General features: G+C 51.0%; 1 protein-coding gene across 1 annotated transcript in view; it reads right to left on the bottom strand.

Moving 5' to 3' along the window:
- Positions 1-24,069, bottom strand: part of LAMA3 (laminin subunit alpha 3) — a 179,789-nt gene that overhangs the window by 78,891 nt on the left and 76,829 nt on the right. The window contains exons 23-32 of the mRNA XM_064170537.1: positions 21,787-21,913; positions 20,299-20,438; positions 19,297-19,412; positions 18,574-18,794; positions 16,281-16,485; positions 14,486-14,630; positions 12,189-12,329; positions 9,558-9,722; positions 4,121-4,222; positions 1,570-1,653 (exon numbers count right to left, since the gene is read on the bottom strand). Coding sequence (XP_064026607.1) covers positions 1,570-1,653; positions 4,121-4,222; positions 9,558-9,722; positions 12,189-12,329; positions 14,486-14,630; positions 16,281-16,485; positions 18,574-18,794; positions 19,297-19,412; positions 20,299-20,438; positions 21,787-21,913 — 1,446 coding nt within the window. The remainder of the gene's footprint in view (positions 1-1,569; positions 1,654-4,120; positions 4,223-9,557; positions 9,723-12,188; positions 12,330-14,485; positions 14,631-16,280; positions 16,486-18,573; positions 18,795-19,296; positions 19,413-20,298; positions 20,439-21,786; positions 21,914-24,069) is intronic.

Genomic DNA, 24,069 nt, shown 5'->3' with positions numbered 1-24,069 from the left:
CAAGGAAAACAGAGACGAGTTCATTCCTGCCCTGTTAAGTACAGTCTGGAGCTGTGATGAATCATCTCCCACTGATTTCACAGGCTCACAGGATGTTAAGTGTTAGAAGGGACCTCTGGAGATCTTCCAGTCCAACCCCTGCCAGAGCAGGACCAGAGAATCCAGCACAGGTCACACAGGAACACATCCAGACAGGGCTTGAAAGGCTCCAGAGGAGACTCCACAGCCTCTCTGGGCAGCCTGTGCCAGGGCTCTGGGACCCTTCCAGTCAAGAAGTTCTTCCTCATGCTGAGGTGAAACTTCCTCTGCTGCAGCTTCCATCCATTGCTCCTTGTTCTATCCCAAGGCACAAGTGAGCAGAGGCTGTCCCTGTCCCTTCCTTCCTGAACCCCACCCCTCAGATACTTCTGGACACAGATGTCTGACTCAGCATTACTCCACTGACCCTGAAGGAGGGAGTGCTAAGGACTCAAGTGGTTGAGATGCCTAAATTAGAAGTCCCAAGGTGAACCTAGAATCAATGTGGCAGTGAAGAGAGAAAAAATGTTTCTAGTAAAGGCTGTGATATTCTATATTCTATACTGCAGATGGCACCAAGCCAGGAGCAGCTGTGGAGCTGTTGGAGGACAGGAGAGCCCTGCAGAAGGACCTGGCCAGGCTGCATGGGTGGGCAGAGGCCAAGGGGATGAGACTGAACAAGGCCAAGGGCAGGGTTCTGCACTTTGGCCACAACAACCCCAAGCAGCACTGCAGGCTGGGGCCAGAGTGGCTGAGAGCAGCCAGGCAGAGAGGGAGCTGGGGGTGCTGGGAGAGAGGAGCTGCAGAGGAGGCAGCAGTGCCCAGGTGGGCAGCAGAGCCAATGGCATCCTGGGCTGGCTCAGGAGCAGTGTGGGCAGCAGAACAAGGGAGGTTCTTGTGCCCCTGTGCTCAGCACTGCTCAGGACACACCTTGGGTGCTGTGTCCAGTTCTGGGCTCCTCCATTGCAGAGAGATGTTGAGGTGCTGGAAGGTGTTTGGAGAAGGGTGACAAAGCTGCCCTGGAAGGCCTGGAACACAAACCCTGTGAGGAGAGGCTGAGGGAGCTGGGGGTGTGCAGCCTGCAGCAGAGGAGGCTCAGGGCAGAGCTCATTGCTGCCTGCAGCTGCCTGCAGGGAGGCTGTAGCCAGGTGGGGTTGGGCTCTGCTGCCAGGCAGCCAGGGACAGAACAAGGGGACACAGTCTCAAGCTGTGCCAGGGCAGGTCTAGGCTGGATGTTAGGAGGAAGTTGTTGTCAGAGAGAGTGATTGGCATTGGAATGGGCTGCCCAGGGAGGTGGTGGAGTGGCTGTGGCAGGAGGTGTTGCAGCCAAGCCTGGCTGGGGCACTTAGTGCCATGGTCTGGTTGGTTGGGCAGGGCTGGGTGCTAGGTTGGGCTGGATGAGCTTGGAGCTCTCTTCCTACCTGCTTGATTCTATGATTCTATGATCAAGTATTGGCTGTTTCTGCAGACATTGCCTGTGCACTTTCCAGGTGCTAAGGGAAGCAAAGGTGCTGTGCTTTAAGGCTTAGCAGGTCACTGCTCACTCCTTACCTCCAGCAGCTGCAGGCGGCCATGGTAGTGACGGTCAGGCAGGGGGCTGTTGGGATCCACATAGACAACTCTCATCTGCTGTCCCTGTGTGAGGAGGAGGAGAGAGCATTGCTGTTTGATTGCTGCTTCTGGGAGAGAGTTCAGATGCAATCAGCTCTGATGGAGGACATTAATCCTCTTCTTTCATGGGAGATAGTCAAGACCTGCCTGGATGTGTTCCTGTGTGTCCTGCTCTGGGTGGCCCTGCTCTGGCAGGGAGGTTGGACTGGATGAGCTTTCAATGTCCCTTCCAGCCCCTGACACTCTGTGATTCTGGATTTCTGTGAAGGACCTTAGAGATGACCCAGTTCCAACCCCTGCCAGGGGCAGGGACACCTCCCTCTAGCCCAGGTTGCTGCAAGGCATTGTTAGTTTTTTCCCACAGACTCAAGAACAGAGGTAATACAGGTTTGTACTTCTAAGGCCTAGTCCAGGATCCTGTACCAGGGTCATGGCAATCCCAGGCACAAATGGAGGCTGCATGAGGAGAGGCTCAAGAGCAGTTCTGAGAGTAGGTCTTAGGGGTGTCAGCTGGTGACAAATTCCCCAGCAGCCAGCACTGGTCACTGGCAGCCCACAGCAGGGAGAGCAGCAGCACAGGGAGGGGATTCTGCCCCTCTGCTCTGCTCAGCCCTCACCTGCAGCTCTGCCTCCAGTTTTGAGGACTGCAGCACAAGAAGAACCTGGAGCTGCTGGATAGGGTCCAGAGGAGGCCACGGAGGAGATTAGAGGGCTGGAGAACCTCCCCTGTGGGGAAGAGCTAAGGGAGTTGAGGCTGCTGAGCCTGGAGAAGAGAAGGCTGCAGGGAGACCTTAGAGCAGCCTTCCAGTGCCTGAAGGGGCTGCAGGAGAGTTGGGGAGGGACTTTTGACAAGGGCTGGGAGTGACAGGACGAGGGACAATGGCTTTGAACTGGCAGAGGGGAGAGTGAGAGTGGAGCTGAGGAAGACATTCTTTGCAGTGAGGCTGGTGAAACACTGGCACAGGTTGCCCAGGGAGGTTGTGGATGTCCTGTACCTGGAGGTGTTCAAGACCAGATTGGGTGAAGCCTTAAGCAAACTGTGCTAGTGGGAGATGTGGGGGTTGGAATGGGATGGTCTTTGAGGTCCCTTCCAACACAAAGTATTCCTTGATGCTTATTACAAGTCATTTATGTTCAGTATTTTGTTACTTTGGCAGGAGACAGAAGTGTTGATCACTGTGAGCACAGAGCAGCAAGTGGCTATGAAAGTTAAGGACACTGTAGGTAAGAACTACGTTAAGGAGATTGTAGGTAAGAGGTAGGTTAGGGAGACTGTAGGCAAGAGGTAGGTTAAGGAGACTGTAGGTAAGAGTTTGGGTAAGGAGACTGTAGACAAGAGGTAGGTAAAGGAGACTGTAGGTAAGAACTACATTAAGGAAATTGTAGGTAAGAGTTTGGTTAAGGAGACTGCAGGCAAGAGGTAGGTTAAGGAGACTGTAGGCAAGAGGTAGGTAAGAGGTAGGTTAAGGAGACTGTAGCCAAGAGGTAGGTTAAGGAGACTGTAGGCAAGAGGTAGGTTAAGGAGACTGTAGGTAAGAGTTTGGGTAAGGAGACTGTAGGCAAGAGGTAGGTTAAGGAGACTGTAGGTAAGAGTTTGGGTAAGGAGACTGTAGGCAAGAGGTAGGTTAAGGAGACTGTAGGCAAGAGGTAGGTTAAGGAGACTGTAGGCAAGAGTTTGGGTAAGGAGACTGTAGGCAAGAGTTTGGGTAAGGAGACTGTAGGCAAGAGGTAGGTTAAGGAGACTGTAGGCAAGAGGTAGGTTAAGGAGACTGTAGGCAAGAGGTAGGTTAAGGAGATTGTAGGTAAGAGTTTGGGTAAGGAGACTGTAGGCAAGAGGTAGGTTAAGGAGACTGTAGGTAAGAGGTAGGTTAAGGAGACTGTAGGCAAGAGTTTGGGTAAGGAGACTGTAGGCAAGAGTTTGGGTAAGGAGACTGTAGGCAAGAGGTAGGTTAAGGAGACTGTAGGCAAGAGGTAGGTTAAGGAGACTGTAGGCAAGAGGTAGGTTAAGGAGACTGTAGGTAAGAGTTTGGGTAAGGAGACTGTAGGCAAGAGGTAGGTTAAGGAGACTGTAGGCAAGAGTTTGGGTAAGGAGACTGTAGGCAAGAGTTTGGGTAAGGAGACTGTAGGCAAGAGGTAGGTTAAGGAGACTGTAGGCAAGAGGTAGGTTAAGGAGACTGTAGGCAAGAGGTAGGTTAAGGAGATTGTAGGTAAGAGGTAGGTTAGGGAGACTGTAGGCAAGAGGTAGGTTAAGGAGACTGTAGGTAAGAGGTAGGTTAAGGAGACTGTAGACAAGAGGTAGGTTAAGGAGACTGTAGACAAGAGGTAGGTTAAGGAGACTGTAGACAAGAGGTAGGTTAAGGAGACTGTAGGCAAGAGGTAGGTTAAGGAGACTGTAGGTTGCAGGCAGGTTCAGGAGACTGTAGGTTGCAGTTAGCAGGAGAATCAGAGCATGGATACTGCTTGAAAAAAGCAGTAGTATTTCCAGACTTACTGTCAGCTGTATGTCAGGTCTCTTGTCCAGCAGAACCATGCCCTCACTAGGTAAGCCAAAGGACTTCACCTGGTAACTCAGGAAGCCACCATAGGAAGAGAGCTGGAACGAAATGCACAAGCCCAGAGATCTTGCTTTATGTTAACAGAACTTTGTATTCAAGCTCCCCCCATCTTCCAGCACTGTAAAGAGTACATTTACTCCTCCTCCTCTAGGCCAAATATGAAAACAGATTGCCTGGCAGAAATTACTTCCTATTTTGTTTACTTTGTGTATCTGACATCACTTTCTGAGAGGTTCCTGTTCTCTGAGCTTACCTGCATTGGCCTTTTCACACTGATCATGGAGAAATCCAGTGGTCATCTGAATGTTCTTCTTCTGATCCTACAGAACAGCTTTGGCTCATAAAGAGCAGATGCCAGACTGACAAGGGAAGTGTGGTGAAGCCCACAAACAGCCAAGGGTGAAAAGGAGAAGTCAGACTAAAGGGGCTTTGATAGGGCAGCATTTTCTAGACTTACTGCAAAGAATGGGTTGGGTTGGAAGGGGCCTTCAAAGCTCATCTAGTCCAACTGCTCTGCAGTGAGCAGGGGCATCCTCAACTAGAGCAGGTTGCCCAGAGCCTTGTTGAGACTCATCTTGAATATCTCCAGGGATAGGACCTCAACCACCTCCACGGGCAACTTGTTGCTGGGTTCCAGATTCTCTCAGTGCAGAACTTGTTCATAACAGCAGTGTAAATCTGCTCTAATTTGAAACCAGTGTCCCTTTCCCAGGCCCTTGTAAACAGTTTTGCTGCAGTCTTCTTGTAGCTCCCTTCAGGTTGCTGTTAGGTGTCCCTGGAGCCTTCTCTTCTCTGGGCTTGAACACTCCCAGCTCCCTCAGCCTGCCCTCATAGCAGAGCCACTTCAGCTCCCTGATCATTTTCATGGCCTCCTCTGGACCCTCTCCATCAGGCCCTTATCCTTCCTGTGTTGAGGGCTCCAGAGCTGGACAGAGCATGAATCTAATCAGGAAATCTTTGCTCCACCCTCTGGATGCCAGGACTCTTACTGGTATCAGCTGTGCTGAAAATAGACTGTTGCTGTAGGCTGGGCTGAAACCACACATCCTTTGACTCAACTACAGGTGAGCACAGGCAGCCTCAAACCCAACCAAACACATCTAGAATCATAGAATTGTTTTGGTTTTGCTGCTGCCCAGAGCAAAGACTGAGGCAAGTATGTCTGAACCATCTGAAAGCTGCCTTGCACTGATAGAAGGAGAGGAAATGGCCTGAACTTGTGCCAGGGGAGGGTTAGGTTGGAGAGGAGGAAAAATGTCTTTGGTGCCAGAGTGGTCAGGGATTGGCAGAGGCTGCCCAGGGAGGTGGTGGAGTGCCCATGGCTGGAGGTGCTGCAGAGAGCTGTGGCCATGGCAGCTGGGGCCAGGGTTTGGTGGCCATGGTGGGGTTGGGTTGAGGGTTGTCCTTGATCTTGGAGGGCTTTTCCAACCCAAACAATTCTATGATCAATTAATGCTATTTTCTTTAGCCAACTACATTGTCAAAAGCATCATTTGGAACTTTGGGTGTATTTTGCCAACACAATCAAAACAAACCTGTGTAAATTGTATTTTATTTTCTGTTCAGAAGACAAGAAAATTCAAATTGCAGCTGGCTGCCTCTTGAAGACACATTTTAGGACTGCACCATGCAAAGGCTGTGACTTTACTGCTTTTGGAATGTCTTTTTTTCCCTACAATAGGAATGGTGCTATAAACTACCCTCTGTACTCTGTATGCACAGTGTTTACTCTCTAACACAAATATTGATCTGTTAAATAGCTGTTAAAACACAAAAGAGCAGAAAATGGAGGTGAAGTGAGCTGAAGTTCTCAGTGACTGTTGGTTCTGCACTGATGTGGGTCTGACATTTTATTCCCTTTCACCTTTGTAAAGAAAAGACAGAGGAAAGAAAATACACTCTGCAAAATACAAATCAGGATATGCTCTGCTAAATATGAATCCAAATATACTCTGCTAGTTCACAGGCTGAAAGGGTGTCAGGGGTTGGAAGGGACCTGTGGACATCTTCCAGTCCAACTCCCTGCCAGAGTAGGACCAGAGAATCTAGCACAGGTCACACAGGAACACATCCAGACAGGGCTGGGAAGGCTCCAGAGAAGGAGACTCCACAGCCTCTCTGAGCAGCCTGTGCCAGGGCTCTGGGACCCTTCCAGTCAAGAAGTTCTTTCTCATGTTGAGGTGGAGCTTCCTGTGCTGCAGTTTCCATCCCTTACTCCTTGTCCTGTTCCAGGGCACAAGTAAGGAAAGCCTGTCCCTGTCCTTTCCTTCCTGGCCCCCAGCCCTTATACATTGCTCAGATCCCCTCTCAGCCTTCTCCTCTCCACACTAACCAGCCCCAGGGCTCTCAGTCTCTCCTCAGCATGCAGTGCTCCAGGTTCTGCAGCATCCTTGTAGCCCTCTGTTGGACTCCCTGTCCCTCTTGAACTGGGGAGTCCAGCACTGGCTGCAATATTCCAGCAGGGTCCTCTCTAGGGCAGGGTAGAGAGGGAGGAGAGCCTCCCTGGATCAGCTGGACACACTCTTCTCTATACACCCCAGGTTTAAGATAATTGAGCCCAGTATTTGTACTCTCATCACACTGCATAATGCCTGGAGAGATCTTGTTCCCATCTTCTGAGAGGTGCCATCACTGGAAGTAGACCCAAACCTGATCTTTTCAATGCCATGAAGAATTAGTAAATGGATGATCTCATAGAAGTAGCAGCAAGATTTTGGGGGAGACTTTCTTCACTGCCTGTGCTAAAATATACACTGACACAGAGTGCACAGCAGAGCAGAGCTATTTACAGAGCTGTGGTGGCCAAGAAAAGCAAGTTGTGGAGTGCCTGCTTAGGTGCTGTGGCATGCAACAGAAAACCCAAAGCTCAGTGTCCAAAGGGTCATTGCCTGATGTGGGTTGTTATGGGAACAACAAAAGCCCTTTTGGTTTCCCACTGCAGTGGATAAGAACTGCTTGAACATGGAACTCCTTTGAAAAATAACTTGCAGAAATTGGAACAAGAACATCTGGAAGATGTGCAAAAGGAACCCTAAGTGTGCTCCTCACAGAGTCACAGCTTGCATTGAGTTGGAAGAGACTCTCTAAGGTCATCTTGTCCAACCCCTCTGCACCTCCAACCAGAGCAGACTGCACAGGGACACATCAAGTCTGACCTTGAATGTCTCCAGGGATGATACACACATCCCTGTGCAGCCTGTCCCAGTGTCTCACCACCCTCACTGTGCAGAACTTTCTCCTGATGTCCAGCCTAACTCTGCCTTGCTCCAGTTTCAAACCATTGCCTTCATCCTATCCCCACAGGCCTTGCTGAACAGTCCCTCCCCTACTCTCTGTAGGCTCCCTTCAGATATTCAAACACAGCTCTATGGGCTACCTGGAGCCTTCTCTTCTCCAGGCTGAACAGCTCCACTTCTTTTCAGCCCCTCTTCGTAGGAGAGGTGCTCCAGCCCTCTGCTCTTCAGCTGAAAGATGTGAGCCTCTAAGCACAGGAGAGCAGGGTGGAAAGCACAGCTCTTGTCTTTAAAGTGGAGACTAAGAGGAACTTAGAACACTTAGCACCGTTACTGCTCTGGAGTCCATCTCATTTGTTGCCTCTTGTGTGACAGCAGGATTGCAGTCGAGAAGCTTGTGTTCTGCAACTGACCAACACTGCCAGAGCTCCAAACAGGGAGAACCTGAGGCTCTGAGCCTGCAAGCCATCAGCAGGAAAAGTCCCTCTGGTCAGCGTGATCCTCAGGCTGAAATGCTAACAGGCACTACAACCCCATGCAGAGATACAGGCTGGGGTTGGAGTGGCTGAGAGCAGCCAGACAGAGAGGGATCTGGGGGTGCTGATTGATACCTGCCTGAACATGAGCCAGCAGTGTGCCCAGGTGGCCAAGAGAGCCAGTGGCATCCTGGCCTGCATCAGGAGTGGTGTGGCCAGCAGGAGCAGGGAGGTCATTCTGCCCCTGTACTCTGCACTGGTTAGACCACACCTTGAGTGCTGTGTTCAGTTTTGGGCCCCCCAGTTTAGGAGGGACATTGAGATGCTTGAGTGTGTCCAGAGAAGGGCAACGAGGCTGGGGAGAGGCCTTGAGCACAGCCCTAGGAGGAGAGGCTGAGGGAGCTGGGATTGGTTAGCCTGGAGAAGAGGAGGCTCAGGGCAGACCTTATTGCTGTCTGCAACTACCTGAGGGGAGGTTGTGGCCAGGAGGAGGTTGCTCTCTTCTCTCAGGTGGCCAGCACCAGAACAAGAGGACACAGCCTCAGGCTGTGCCAGGGGAGATTTAGGCTGGAGGTGAGGAGAAAGTTCTTCCCTGAGAGAGTCATTGGACACTGGAATGGGCTGCCCGGGGAGGTGGTGGAGTCGCCGTCCCTGGAGCTGTTCAAGGCAGGACTGGACGTGGCACTTGGTGCCATGGTCTGGCCTTGAGCTCTGTGCTAAAGGGTTGGACTTGATGATCTGTGAGGTCTCTTCCAGCCCTGATGATACTGTGTGATACTGTGTGATACTGTGTGATACTGTGTGATGCTGTGTGATGCTGTGTGATACTGTGTGATGCTGTGTGATACTGTGTGATACTGTGTGATACTGTGTGATACTGTGTGATACTGTGTGATACTGTGTGATGCTGTGTGATACTGTGTGATGCTGTGTGATGCTGTGTGATGCTGTGTGATGCTGTGTGATACTGTGTGATGCTGTGTGATACTGTGTGATGCTGTGTGATACTGTGTGATACTGTGTGATGCTGTGTGATACTGTGTGATACTGTGTGATGCTGTGTGATGCTGTGTGATACTGTGTGATGCTGTGTGATGCTGTGTGATACTGTGTGATACTGTGTGATACTGTGTGATACTGTGTGATACTGTGTGATACTGTGTGATACTGTGTGATACTAGCTGCCTTCTCCTTTGCAAGAGCAGCAAGAGCAGGAAGCAGTTGAAAGAACACAAAGGTTAGCAAAACAGGCGTGGCCCCCCTGGAGCAACGTATCGAAAGCAAAAGGCTGAGGGTTTCCACCTTTTCTTCTTTGGCAGTGTGCCCAGGAGACACTCCCGGGAGCCTAGGGGACGCTGGGGCACACTGGCAAGCTCAGCGTGCGCTGGGTTCCAGAACGGCAGCTGAGGGTACCGGCTCACTGCACCACGGCTCCTCAGCAGGCTGCTCTCACAAAGACCTCCCTGGCACCCAGCAAGGTGATTAATTCTGTGCTGCTGGTTAGAACTTTAACGCTGCACTCAGAAACCAAATGTAACTCCTGGCAGGACAAGTGAGAGAGACCAGAGTCTTCTGAGGGAAGAGAGAAGAACAGAGAGGCTCTTTATCAAGGATGCTGGCAAAAGAAAGGAGCTACTAAGCCAGCTGAGCTGGGTGTCACTTACCTTCTGTCCCAGGTAAGCAGGTGGTGCTTTCCAGTACAAGCTCTGCACTGAAGCAGGCAATTCTTGCACATCAGCCACTACACTGTTGCTGACTGGATTGAAGCTGACTGCGATGTCCATGCCTTCATCCACTGCCTCCAAGCGCCAGTTCCTCATGTCCACAAACTAACAGAAACCCAGAAAAGAAAGAAAATGTTACTAAACTTTCCCAGCAGAAAGCAAAGCCTCTACAACTCCCTCAGCATGAAATGCAGCCCCTTCAAAGCCAGCCTAAAGCCTCTGTGCAATGGATGCTGGATGGACCTCTAAAGAGAGAGGAAGTGGGACAGATTTGCCAGAGCTGCTTGGGATGTCAGCTGCAGACTAAATTGTGTCTTGAGTCACACAATGACATAACCCTTGTGGAGGTGAGTAGGGACTGTGTACACAAACCCAAGGAGACTGAGAGCTGACCTCATTAATGTTTATAAAGACATAAAAGTGAGTACCAAGAGGCTGAAGCCAGGGTGTGCTGAGTGATGCTCAATGACAGGACAAGAGGCAATGGTGGAAGCTGAGGCAGAGGAAGTGCCATGGAAACATGAGGGAAAATTCCTTCACTGTGAGGGTGACAGAGCCCTGGCACAGGCTGCCCAGGAGGGTTGTGGAGTCTCCCTCTCTGGAGATGTTCTAAACCTGCCTGGATGTGTTCCTGTGTGATCTGCTCTGGGTGGTCCTGCTCTGGCAGGGGGGCTGGACTGGATGAACTTTCAAGGTCTCTTCTAGCCTGACATTCTGTGATATCATTTGGGGGTGACTTTCAAAGGCCATTCCCAAATCAAAACAGGGACACTAGCCTAAGAGAGAGTGCAGACCTGTTGTGGAGGGGACATGGCAGGCAATGTTGGCCTCATACCTTGTCTCTTTAATGCACCTTTTATGTTCATGGCAGCTGTCTCATTTGTCACAATGCTGGGGGAAAGACAGTGCCAAATGTATGTACCACAACAGCCCAGTGGTTGGTTGCCCTTGCCTGGCCAGAACAGTAAAGCTGAAAGACAGACATGCTCTGAAAACCAGTCCTTGAGGGCAAACTGTCCTAAAGCTGAGGCAAGTTTGCTGCTGACAGCCTTGGGGACAGATTTTCATCCTTTGCTTGTAAACAGTGGAGTGCCACAATCTGGATTGCATCTGGTCTGTGTCTAGGCTTAAACTAAACTCCTCATCCTTCACTCTAGGACTCTGATTCTCACTTTTCTTTCTCTTATTCATAGATTCACAGAATGGTTTGAGTTGGAAGGGACCTTGAAGGTCATCCAGATCTGGAAGGTCATCCAGATCAAATCCCCTTGCCATGGGCAGGGACACCATCCACCAGCCCATGTTGCTCAAAGTCTCATCCAGCCTGGCCTGGTACACATCCAGGGATCCAGAGCCTCCCTGGGAAACCTCTTCCAGTGCATAGCTTTGGGCAGTTGTTGCTTCTTTTTTCAGTCTTCATCTTTCCACTCATTTATGCTACTAAAAATCTGTATTCTTCTCTCACTCTTGATGTCACTTATACAAAAGAGAGAGAAGAAAGATAATTTCTACACTCTCTAAAGCATCTGTCATGTCTCTGAGGTTTCAAAATGCATCTGTGATGTAGATGTACTCACAAGATGTTATGGGTTGGAAGGCACCTCTGGAGATCTTCCAGTCCAACCCCCTGCCAGAGCAGGAATCTTGTGCAGGCCACACAGGAACACATCCAGACAGGGCTTGAAAGGCTCCAGAGAAAGAGACTCCACAACCTCTCTGGGAAGCCTGTGCCAGGGCTCTGGGACCCTTACAGTGAGAAAGTTCTTCCTCACACTGAGGTGGAGCCTCCTGTGCTGCAGCTTCCATCCCCTGCTCTTTAGCCTATCCCAGGACACAAGTGAGCAAAGGCTGTCCCTGTCCTTTCCTTCCTGACCCCCAGCCCTCATGTATATCATAGAATCAACCAGGTTGGAAGAGACCTCCAAGCTCATCCAGTCCAACCTAGCACCCAGCCCTATCCAATCAACCAGACCATGGCACTAAGTGCCTCAGCCAGGCTTTTCTTGAAGACCCCCAGGGACGGTGCCTCCACCACCTCCCTGGGCAGCCCATTCCAATGCCAATCACTCTCTCTGTGAAGAACTTCTTCCTAACATCCAGCCTAGACCTACCCTGGCACAACTTGAGACTGTGTCCCCTTGTTCTATTGCTGGTTGCCTGACAGAAGAGGCCACCCCCCACCTGGCTACAATGTCCCTTCAGGTAGTTGTAGACAGTAATAAGATCACCCCTGAGCCTCCTCTTCTCCAGGCTAATATGTATGAAATGCCACACAAGCACCCTGAAGGAGACTGCTGACTTTAGTGGACTAGTGCCTGGAGACAAAGCTCACCTTCAGCCCAGCTTGTGATGAATAAACATCTGAAAACTACCAGTTCTGCTGAAACCCACTTTCAGACTACACTCAAGCCTTAACACGGCTGCACTAACTCTGCACTGTTGCTTGCAGAACATTTCTCATCTTTTGAAACTGAAAAGATATCCTTTCAATTTTGGAAGGCATTAGGCATTTCCTCAGGGGCACAGATGCAGATTCCTGCCAGCAAAGCAAAGAGACTCCTCTTGACACACCTTGGCTCTGCGACGATCGGTGCTGCGGCAGGCGCTGGTTGCCCCGAAACAAAAGCAGGAGATGCATCCCTTGGGATTAGATGGATCCAAGTAAAAGGATCCTGGTCTGCAGGCATCACATTTTGCACCTTCAACATTCTCCTGTTAAGATACAGTTGAAAAACATCTCAGCACTTTCATTCTGGCTTTTATGAAGTTGTTTCAAAACTTCCTGCACACAACCCAAAATCTTCCCAAAGAATCTTCATTTAGAATCACAGACTCACACAACTGTCAGGGCTGGAAGGGACCTCAAGGATCAGCCAGATCCAACTCCCCTGCCATGGACAAGGACACCTCACACTAGATCAGGTTGTCCAGAGCTTCATCCAGCCTGGCCTTAAACGCCTCCAGAGATGAGGCTTCCACCACCTCCCTGGGCAGCTTGTTCCAGTGTCTCACCAAATGAATGTATGGAAGCATGGATGAAAATGTGTGGTGAGCTGGATACACCACAGTCCTGAGCACAGAATGGAAGGGCTGGAGATCATCCAATCCAACCCCCCTGCCAAGCCAGGGTCACCTACTGAAGTCACACAGGAAAACATCCAGGCAGGTTTGGAATGTCCCCAGAGATGGAGACTCCAGCACCATTCTGGGCAGTCTGCTCTAGGGCCCCAGCACCCTTAGGTTAAACAAGTTCCTATTTATGTTTAGATGGAACTTCTGATGGTCAAGGTTGTGCCCATTACCCCTTGTCCTGGCACTGGACATCACTGAAACAAGGCTGGTCCCATCCTCCTGACATCCACCCCTTATGTATTGAGCAGTATTGATGAGATCCTCCTCAGGCTGCTCTTTCCCAGACTAAAGAGCCCCAAGCTCCCTCAGCCTGTTCTCACAGGGAGATCTTCCACTGCTCTCACAGGAAGATGTTCCACTGCCCTCACCATCTTTCTGGCTCTGTGCTGGACTCTCTCAAGCAGTTCCCTGAGGTTCTTTTTAAACTGGGGAGCTCAGAACTGCAAACAATATCCTAAATGTGGTCTCATCAGGGCAAAGTAGAGGGAAGGAGAACCTCCCTCTCCACCTGCTGTCCACATTCCTCTTGATGCCCACCAGGATGCCATTGATCCTCTTGCCCACAAGGACACATTGCTGGCTCATGGTTACCCTACTTTTATCCCAGAGCTGCTCTCCAACTGCTCAGCCCCCAACCTGCCCTGATCTTTACACTTGCAAACATAACCAATGCAAATGCAGCTGACTTCTTGGGGCCTATCTTAGTTATGAGCTGTCTTTCTGGGTTGCAAAGTGAAGCACAGAGTAATAAATATTACTCAGAGGCAGCTGGTACAGTCCCTGCCAAACCCCTCCTGCTGGCTTTTCCAAAGCTACAATAGAAAAGGTCACTTGTGAAAGTTCCCATTTCTCACATTTAATTATGCAGATAAGAACAAAAGAAGATTTCCTGCCTGTAATCATGTGGTGAAAATGTCAACTGACACAATGTGGCTAAAAGAAGCATGGGAGCTGGTTACCATCCAAAACCAGAGCTGCAGATGCACAAAGCAGGTCTGTGCAGGGTACAGGCTGCTGCAGAGCCAAGGGACACTTCCTCTGCAGCTCTGCAGTGTCATGCAAAGCCCCAGGCTGCTTGTACCACTGCCACTGAGCTGCTGAAACAGTGGCATTTAACTGCTGCCATGATGATCTGGGCACACACTGCAAGGTGGGATGGCTCTGTGCAGCTGCATTTAACTGTCACTGAAAACTCAGAGCATCCTGGAATGGTTTGGTTCACATTGCTGACATTAGGTCTCTTAAGGAAGGGACTTTACAGAACATCTACTTCCAACCCCCCTGCCGTGGGCACAGACACCTCCCACCAGCCCAGCTTGCTCAAGACCTCATCTGGCCTGGCCTTGGACAGCTCCAGGAAAAGGGCATCCACAGCCTCCCTGGGCAACCTGTGCCAATGTCTCACCACCCTCACTGCAAAGAATTTCTTCCTCATCTCCACTCTCACTCTCCCCTCTTCCAGCTTCAATCCATTTTCCTTCATCCAGGCACTCCCAGCCTTGTCAAAAGTCCCCCCCAGCTTTCCTGTAGCCCCTTCAGGTACTGGAAGGCTGCTCTAAGGTCTCCCTGGAGCCTTCTCTTCTGCAGGCTGAACAGCCCCAACTCTCCCAGCCTGTCCCTTATAGGTGAGCTGCTCCAGCTCTGATGATAAACTTCACTCAGTCCATGAAACACAAACAAGTCACTGATGTGCAAAACAATGCTTGTGAATGCAGAAGTAATTTGATGTAGCTGACCTTGCAGAGACAAATTCCTGTCTGGGGATCACAAACATCTGGTTCTGTTCCATCCCTGTTGCAGCTACATGGTGTGCAGGTTGGGAAGCCATAAGTACCAGGAGCACAACGGTCACACTGCCGACCTGTAATCCCTGCTCTGCACCTTGAGCAACAGAGAAGAGGGAGGCAGACACTGAGTTGTAGGAGCAGGTCCAGAGAAGGGCAACAAAGCTGGGGAAGGGTCTGAAGAACAGGGCTGAGGAGGAGCAGCTGAGGGAGCTGGGGGGGTTAGTGTGGAGAAGAGGAGGTTGAGGGCAGAGCTCATTGCTCTCTGCAGCTCCCTGAGAGGAGGCTGCAGTGAGGTGGGGGTTGGGCTCTGCTCCCAGGGAACAAGTAACAGAGGAAATAACCTCAAGTCACAGCAGGAAAGGTTTGGGTTGAACATTAGAAGAAACTTCTTTCCTGAAAGGTTTTCAAGCCCTGTAAGAGGCTGCTCAGGGAGTGGTTAAATCTCCATCCCTGGAGGTGTTTCAAAGAGGCAGAGCTGTGGTGCTGAGGGCCATCATTTAGCCCCAGCTTGGCAGAGTCAGAAAATGCTTGGGTAATCTTTAAAGGCTTTTCTTACCAATGCAATTCCAACTTTTCCAACCTAATCCTGGCCTTACACAACCTACTGGCTCTTAGGTATTGCTGTTGAAGGATTTGATCTCTCCATGGAAACAACAGAAATGTTTAACCACAGTAATGTGACAGCTTCTGGATTTAAGGCTGTGCCCAGTGGCTGTGGCTGTGTGCTGGACCTGGTTTAGAGGATGTAAATAAAGCAATAAACCTGAAGAATTTATGCTCATCTCAGCATCTTGAGTTGAGGAAATAGGCAAAACTCCTACAGAAGGAATCATTTTAAGGACAATTGTCACTCATGGCTCCAGTTGAAGAGCATTTTTCGTACATCCAGCATCCATATTCACAACTCAATATCCATTGCAGACATTTGAGCTTTACAGTACTTAAAAGCATGATTAGATACACCCAGAGTGTGGAAAGCCAACTGCAGAGTTTTAAGGATCTGGGCAATAACATGCAGAAGCCAGGAGCTCTGACCTGAGGTTTGCTAGGAGCTGCCATTGGGCAAGTCCTGTGGGCTGGACAGAGCTCTGGCATGGCACTGGGGAACAGAATGCAAGCCCAGGAATTCCAAACCCCACACAATGGTAGGGGATGGAAGTCACCTCTGGAGACCATCAAGTCCAACCTCCCTGACAATGCAGGGTCACCTAAGGTAGGTCACACAGGAACACATCCACAGAGGGCTTGAGAGTCCCCAGAGAAGGAGATTCCACAACGTCTTTGGGCAGCCTGCTCCAGGGCTCCAGCACCCTCACAGTAAAGAGGTTTCTCCTCATGCTGAGGTAGAACCTCCTGGGTTCCAGCTCATACCTATTGTTCCTTGTCCTATCACTGGTGAGCACCACACAGAGCCTGGCACCTTCATCTCGACACCCACCCCCAATGTTTATAGACATTGATCAGATCAGATCAGATCCCCTCTCAGCCTTCTCTTCTCCACACTAAACAGACCAGGGCTCTCAGCCTTTCTTCACAGCAGAGATGTTCAAGTCCCTTCATAATCCTCACAGCTCTCTGTTGGACAATCTCCATCAGGTCCTTGTCTATCTTGAACTGGGGAGCCCAAAATTGGACACAGTATTCCAGATGTGGTCTCATCAGGGCAGAGCAGAGGGGGAGAAGAATCTCCCTAGAGAGATCTCCTTGGTGCGCCCCAGGAGACCCTTTAGATACCCAAACTCACCTGCACTGCCCACTGGTTTTCTCACACCTTGGGCTTGCCACGTCGAGCACTCCTCTTTCTGAGCAGTTGCAGCTCTCACAGCCAGTCACAGGGTGGTAGCCAAAGGAGTGCTCCTCACACAGCTCACACCTGGGTTTCACAGTTCGTGGAGGGCAGAGGCACTCCCCGGTCCCATCGGCGCAGAGACGCTGCCCGCACTCGCATGCTAGGTCACAGAAGGGGTCCCAGAGAAGCACATCTCAGCTGGTCACACAACACACAGCCTTCACAGCACACACAGCACAGCTCTTTAACTTGCTCTCTAGTTACAGAGCACAGGGCTCTGGAAACGCTGACACTGAAGAACGTGGAATGGCTGGAGGAGGTCCAGAGGAGGCCACCAAGATGCTTAGAGGGCTGGAGAACCTTCTCTGTGGGCATGGGTTGGGAGAGTTGGGGCTGTTGAGCCTGGAGAAGAGAAGGCTGCAGGGAGACCTTAGAGCAGCCTGCCAGTGCCTGAAGGGAGCTACAGGGAAGGTGGGGATGGACTTTTGACAAGGGCTGGGAGTGACAGGACGAGAGACAATGGCACAGGGGAGATTGAGACTGGAGATGAGGACAGTGAGGGTGGTGAGACACTGGCACAGGTTGCCCAGGGAGATTGTGGCTGCCCTCTCCCTGGAGGTGTTCAAGGCCAGGTTGGATGAGGCGAGGCCTTGAGCAAGCTGGCATGGTGGGAGGTGTCCCTGCCCACAGCAAGGGTCTGGAACTGGATGACCTCTAAGGTCCCTTCCAACCCAAACCATTCTATGCAAACCAACTGTATGATTGCAACAGTTTCAAAGGGAAGCCTTAGTGCCCAGCTCTTGACCACAGCTTGGTTGCTTCCCTTCACCACAGGCATTATTAATCACCTCCCCAAACTGGCAATCATTAAACAATCAATAGTTTTGGGGTTAAGGGCATCACTTTCCCAGAGCAACATGCATAGACATCAGGTACAATGCCTGGGAAGGCAGCTGAGGGCTGTTGATACAATCTTGAAGTCTGCTGCTGTCACTGGGCAGACTGGAATGTCACAGAATCAGGGAATGGCAGGGGTTGGAAAGGACCTCTGGAGATCACTGCTGTGCAGCCTGCCCCCTTGGCATGGGGGTTGGACTCAGTGATCTCTGGAAATCCAACCCCTAACATTCTGTGATCATCCAGCCCAATGCAGAGCAGGGTCACCTACAGCAGGTGGCACAGGAAGGCATCGAGGCAGGCTTTGAATGACTCCAGAGATGGAGACTCCATCACCCCTCTGGGCAACATGCTCCAGTGCTCCACTACCCTCAATATGAGGAATTAAGCATGTTCTGTCTCTGACAGTCTATGGGAAGAGGTGACCTGGGATACAGCAGGAATAACTCAGAAATTCCAGGGGCTGGAGCACCTCTGCTATAAGGGTAGGCTGAGGGAGCTAAAGGTGTCTAGCCTGGAAAAGACTCCAGGGGGACCTTATAATTGCCTTCCAATACCTGAAGGGAGCCTGCAGGAGGGCTGCAGAGGGACTTCTTACAACAGTGTCCACTGATAGGACAAGGGAAAATGCATTGAAATTGAAGGGTAATAGGTTTAGATTGGATCTTAGGAAGAAATCTTCACAATACAAGGGTAGCTTCTCCAATGGATTGTCCAGAGAGGTTGTGGATGCCCCCTCCCTGGAACTGTTCAAGACCAGGTTGGATAGGGCCTTGAGCAAGCTGGGCTAGCTGAGAGTTGTCCCTCCCTATGGTGGAGAGGTTGTATTAGGTGATCTGTGAGGTCTCTTCCAGCCTAAGCTGTTCCATGAATCTGTGATTTAGCAGTCAGGGCAGTAAAATATTCTGTCCAAAAGCATGGCAATCTGGATTTCAGCCAGTTTGACTGCCAGCCTGCCACACCTGATCAGGGAGCACCTGCAAAGGCAGGCTTCACTGTGAGCTAGGTGTGCTTGAAGAAAAGGGGGTTACTTCTGCCTTCAGCTGAAGCTCTGGTACACTACATCTAAGCTAGCTCAACCAGCCCCTGCCAGGTCAAGCCCTGTAGAGGAAAGCAAGGCTGGTACCTGTTGTTGGTAAGGCTGCCCGGGGGAGGTGGTGGAATCCTCACCCCTGGAGGCATTTCTAAGAGGCAGAGCTGTGGCGCTGAGGGCCATGGCTTAGCCCCAGCCTTGGCAGAGTTAGAGAATGGCTGGGCCTGATGACATTAAAGGTCTTTCCCAGCCTACACAACTCTGTGATTTGTGATTCTAAGCTGCCAGCTCAACTGCTGCCCCTGAGCATGCCCTTACCCTTGCAGAAGGGGAATCCGTAGTAGCCGCTTTGGCATCGGCTGCACTGGCGCCCGATGACGTGGGGTCTGCACAGGCACTGCCCCCCCAGGGGGCTGCACGTAGGGCTCATGGCACCGGAGCTGTGGCAGTTGCAGGGCAGGGCTCCATTGTTGTAGAAAGCCACTAGGGACTTTACAGAGTCCTTGCAGAAGGTTGATGATCCTTCTGGGCTGTTGAAACTGAAACACAAACCGTGGAAGCATCAGCACTTGGTGACTGCTGCAAGCAGGCTTTACAGGGGGGTCAGTAAATCAGGGTCCTGTCTTGCAAAGAGTTCTTTGGCAGGAGGCTGGCATCAGTGCACATGCAAGGTGTACTTTGATTGAATTAGTGCTGAAGGTTTGAGCATGCAGGTAAGATTTGGTCCAGAGAAAGAGTGCACATTAGTCACACCAGTTCAGACATGCCAAGTGAAACACCAAATATGAACAGGCCAGAGGCAGACAAATTAGCAGAGATTTCCCTTCTCTGGACTGTAAGCAATGAAGCTCTGCCTTTACATTTCCTTTACAATAGGAATTCATGGCCAAATGACTCATGGAAATGTACTGGGCCAGCAAAAGGCACAGAAAAGCACAAGGACAGGGGTTGTATACAAAGGTCTTTAATACAGAGTGAAAGTTATTAACATTCATTCCCAGCTTGTTGGCCCAGCTCAGGTTTTCAGAAAGCAATGCTTACTCAATGTAAAAACTGTTTCCTCCACACTGGCTGATAAAATCAAGTGACTTGTCCACTGTCTTTGTGTCAAGAATTTTGTGACTGTAGGTGTCTGCTGGAACAACTAAGACCTTTTCCTTAAAACAACAAGAAAGCTAAGTTGTACATTTCAGAGAAAGCAAAAGACACAAGCCAAGGCATTTATATAGTTAAATGTTGCTTCATTATGTGTTCAGGGTTTTCTTTAAGGCCATAACATCTAATAGGAATCATAGAATCAAGCAGGTTGGAAGAGACCTCCAAGCTCAGCCAGTCCAACCTAGCACCCAGCCCTATCCAACCAACCAGACCATGGCACTAAGTGCCCCAGCCAGGCTTGGCTTCAACACCTCCAGGGACAGCAACTCCACCACCTCCCTGGGCAGCCCATTCCAATGGCAAATTACTCTCTCAACAATACACTTCTTATCTTTGGGATGAGGGGAAGTGGCCTCAAGCTGTACCAGGGGAGGTTTAGGTTGGATATTAGAAGAAATTTTTCCACTGAAAGAGTTATCAAATATAGGAACAGACTGCCCAGGGAGGTGGTTGAATCCCCATCCCTGGAGGTGTTTCAAAGAGGCAGAGATGTGGTGCTGAGGGATATGGTTTAGCCTAAGCCTTGGCAAAGACAGAGAACGCTTGGGCTTGATGATCTTTAAAGGCTTTTCCAAGCAAAAATGACTCCCATTCTATGGTTCTTACTTCCACAGTTGTGATGCTACCATCACAAAATATATCTGGTTGGAAAAGACCTCTAAGACCATCCAGGCTATCCCACAACCCATCAGTGTACAATAAAAACCATGTAGAGTATTTTAATAATGTAAAACAAAACAGGAGCTGTGCAAAAGAGCCTAAAAATCTGAAACACAGCACTAAAAGACAAATTCTTTAGTCCTGATTTTGGCCTCCACATGCATCTCTAGGTGAATGGTGAAGCTGAGAGAAACATTTCCAAGTGCATTTAGGTAATAAACCTACCAGGAGCAGCATCTTTCCATCAGGTATCAGCACTGTAACAGAGACCTCAGGTTCAGAAATGTCAAACTCTATTTGATTTTCTGCAGTCACCTGATCCCGACAGCCAGAGGTGTGAGGGCAGAAGGAAGCACTGAAGGAACCTAATAAAAAAGAAACAGTCTCACAGTCTCACAGTATCATCAGGGTTGGAAGAGACCTCACAGATCATCAAGTCCAACCCTTTAGCACAGAGCTCAAGGCCAGACCATGGCACCAAGTGCCACGTCCAGTCCTGCCTTGAACAGCTCCAGGGACGGCGACTCCACCACCTCCCCGGGCAGCCCATTCCAGTGCCCAATGACTCTCTCAGGGAAGAACTTTCTCCTCACCTCCAGCCTAAATCTCCCCTGGCACAGCCTGAGGCTGTGTCCTCTTGTTCTGGTGCTGGCCACCTGAGAGAAGAGAGCAACCTCCTCCTGGCCACAACCTCCCCTCAGGTAGTTGCAGACAGCAATGAGGTCTGCCCTGAGCCTCCTCTTCTCCAGGCTAACCAATCCCAGCTCCCTCAGCCTCTCCTCGTAGGGCTGTGCTCAAGGCCTCTCCCCAGCCTCGTTGCCCTTCTCTGGACACGCTCAAGCATCTCAATGTCTCTCCTAAACTGGGGGGCCCAGAACTGAACACAGCACTCAAGGTGAGGTCTAACCAGTGCAGAGTACAGGGGCAGAATGACCTCCCTGCTCCTGCTGGCCACACCATTCCTGATGCAGGCCAGGATGCCACTGGCTCTCTTGGCCACCTGGGCACACTGCTGGCTCATGCTCAGGCAGGTATCAATCAGCACCCCCAGATCCCTCTCTGTCTGGCTGCTCTCAGCCACTCCGACCCCAGCCTGTATCTCTGCATGGGGTTGCTGTGGCCAAAGTGCAGCACCCTGCACTTGGAGCTATTGAAGCCATCCCCTTGGACTCTGCCCATCTGTGCAGGTGGTCAAGGTCCTGCTGCAGAGCCCTTCTGCCCTCCAACCCAGCCACATCTGCCCCCAGCTTGGTGTCATCTGCACACTTGCTGATGTCTGACTCCATGCCCTCATCCAGATCATCTATGAAGATGTTAAAGAGGATGGGGCCCAGCACTGATCCCTGAGGGACACCACTAGTGACAGCTGCCAGCTGAATGTGGCACCATTCACCACCACTCTCTGGGTCTGGCCCTCCAGCCAGTTCCTAACCCAGCACAGGGTGTTACCATCCAAGCCATGGGCTGACAGCTTAGCCAGCAGTGTGCTGGGGGGGACAGTGTCAAAGGCCTTGCTGAAGTCCAGACAGACCACATCCACAGGCCTCCCCACATGCACCAAGCAGTCACCTGATCATAGAAGGAGATCAGGTTAGAAAGGCAGGATCTGCCCTTCCTAAACCCATGCTGGCTGGAAACACAACAACCAAAAGAATGCTGCAGGTGCCAAAACGGTGAGAAGGGGCAAGACTGAGCTCAGATCCATTTGCTTACCAGACCACACACGTCCTGCATCCACACGCACCCCCACGGGGAAGGTTGGGTGTGCTGGCTGAGAAAAGTGCACCACAAACACATAGCTGCCTGAGTGGGGCACTCTGCCCCTCCAGGTCATCTGCTTCTGCAGAAACAAGAGCAGCTCTGAGAGTATCTGCAAGCCATGAAACATTCTCAGATCTGTGAGCTGTGCTCTGTGCTACCTACCTGCAAGGAAAGAGAGGAGCATTAGCATCTCACAGCAAGTCAAACAGCTTCAACGAATCACAGAATCACAGAATGGTTTGGGCTGGAGGGGACCTTAAAGCTCAGCCAGTTCCAAACCCCTGCCATAGGCAGGGACACCTCCCACTAGAATAGGTTGCTCGAGGCCTCATCCAACCTGGTCCTGAACACCTCTAGGGAGGTTGTGGAGCACAGAAGCACCCAATGTGATCTTTGATCACATTGGGTGCTTCTGTGCTCCACAACCTCCCTGGGCAACCTGTGCCAGTCTCTCACCACCCTCAACCTGTGCCAGTCTCTCACCACCCTCAGCCTGTGCCAGTGTCTCACCACCCTCACTGCAAACAACTTCTTCCTCACAGCCACTTTCAATCTCCCCTCTGCCACTTCAAACCCATTCCTCCTCCTCCTCCTGCCATTCCCAGACCTTGTCAATAGTCCCTCCCCAGCCCTCCTGTAGCCCCCTTCAGACCCTGCAAGGCCACTCCAAGGTCTCCTCCAAGCCTTCTCTTCTCCAGGCTGCACAGCCCCAACTCTCTCAGCCTGTGCTCACAGCAGAGCTGCTGCAGCCCTCTCAGCATCTTGGTGGCCTTCTCTGGACTGGCTCCAACACTTCCACGTCCTGCTTGTGTTGGGGGCTCCAGAACTGCACCCAGGACTCCAGGGGCAGGAGAGTGTCTCAGGAGAGCAGAGCCAAGGGGCAGAATCCCCTCTCTTGTGTTTAAGCTTCCCACAACTCATCCTCAATGTGGAACCTCTAGTTTGGGTAGTAGAGTTTCTCTCTTAATTATATTTTTCCCTCCATTTCCTTTTGGGGAAGAATCTTTAAAGCTCTCTGGTTGCTGTTTGTAGCCCTTTGATCTGGTAGCTCAGCTTCTCCAGGCTGCAGAGTCCCAACTCTCAGCCTGCAATTCTGTGATCCACAACCTCCCTGGGCAACCTGTGCCAGTGTCTCCCCACCCTCACTGAAAAGAATTTCTTCCTAATCTCCAGTCTAAATCCACCTTCCTCAACCTTCAATCCATTCCCTCTCATCCCTTGTAAAAAGTCCCTGCCCAGGTTTTTGCAGGCCCTCTATAGGTTCTGGAAGCTGCTCTATGGCAAACACAGCAGGGCAACTGCATGCTCCTACCTGTGTGCATGCCAAGCACATGCACGTTCCCCTGCAGCCCAGGAGGCTGCTGCATTGCTTAGCAAGAACCTGGGGGTTGTGTTTCTCTTTCTGCAGCTGTCTCTGTGGGTTACTCAGACTGCAATTTTTTGACTGATGCATCCAGATCCTTTATGATGACTTCATTAAGTGCAAAGAAGTCACTCACTGATGGTTTCCTCTCCACGCACCACCAGTGGCTGACTTCAGCCAGGGGAAGGTTTTCTCTTTCCTTGGGTTAGAGCAAAGTTGGGCCCTGTTAGTGACCCTGCACCACATGCTTTAACCAGAGCTTCTAAACCCTCTAGTCAGGCAAGTCACAGAATCACAGAGTGGAAGGGGTTGGGAGGGACCTTCAGAAATCGTTGAGTCCAGCCCCATTGCCAGAGCAGCATCACCCAGGGCAGGTCACACAGGAACACATCTAGGAGGGGCTTGAAAGTCTCCAGAGAAGAAGACTCCACAACCTCTCTGGACAGCCTGCTCCAGAGCTCTGCATCCCCACAGTAAAGAATTGCTCCCTCGTGTTGAGGAGGAGCTTGCTGAGCTCCAGTTTGCACCCATGGCTCCTGTCCTCTCACAGGATATGACAGAGAAGAGCCTGGCCCCTGCTTGACACCCACCCCTCAGATATGCACAGACACTGCTCAGATCCCCTCTCAGCCTTCTCCTCTCCAGAACAAGCAGCCCCAGGGCTCTCTTTGCTCTCCTACGGTCACAGCTGTGCCCCTGAATGCTTGCAGGTACAGAGAGGAGACAGACCAAAGCTATTTCGAAGGCAGTGGCTATGCCAGCGTGGCAGTGAGGGAGCCAAACACCCACAGCCGGGTGCGCTACGAGCAGACCATCGAGAGCACTGCGGACCAAGGCATCGTGTTCTTTGCAGCAGATGGGGTAAGGGCTGG

Source organism: Pogoniulus pusillus, chromosome 34 (assembly GCF_015220805.1).
Source record: "Pogoniulus pusillus isolate bPogPus1 chromosome 34, bPogPus1.pri, whole genome shotgun sequence".
Taxonomy (NCBI): domain Eukaryota; kingdom Metazoa; phylum Chordata; class Aves; order Piciformes; family Lybiidae; genus Pogoniulus; species Pogoniulus pusillus.
The sequence above is the reverse complement of the archived record's forward strand: the minus strand, read 5'-3'. Positions and strand labels throughout refer to the sequence as shown.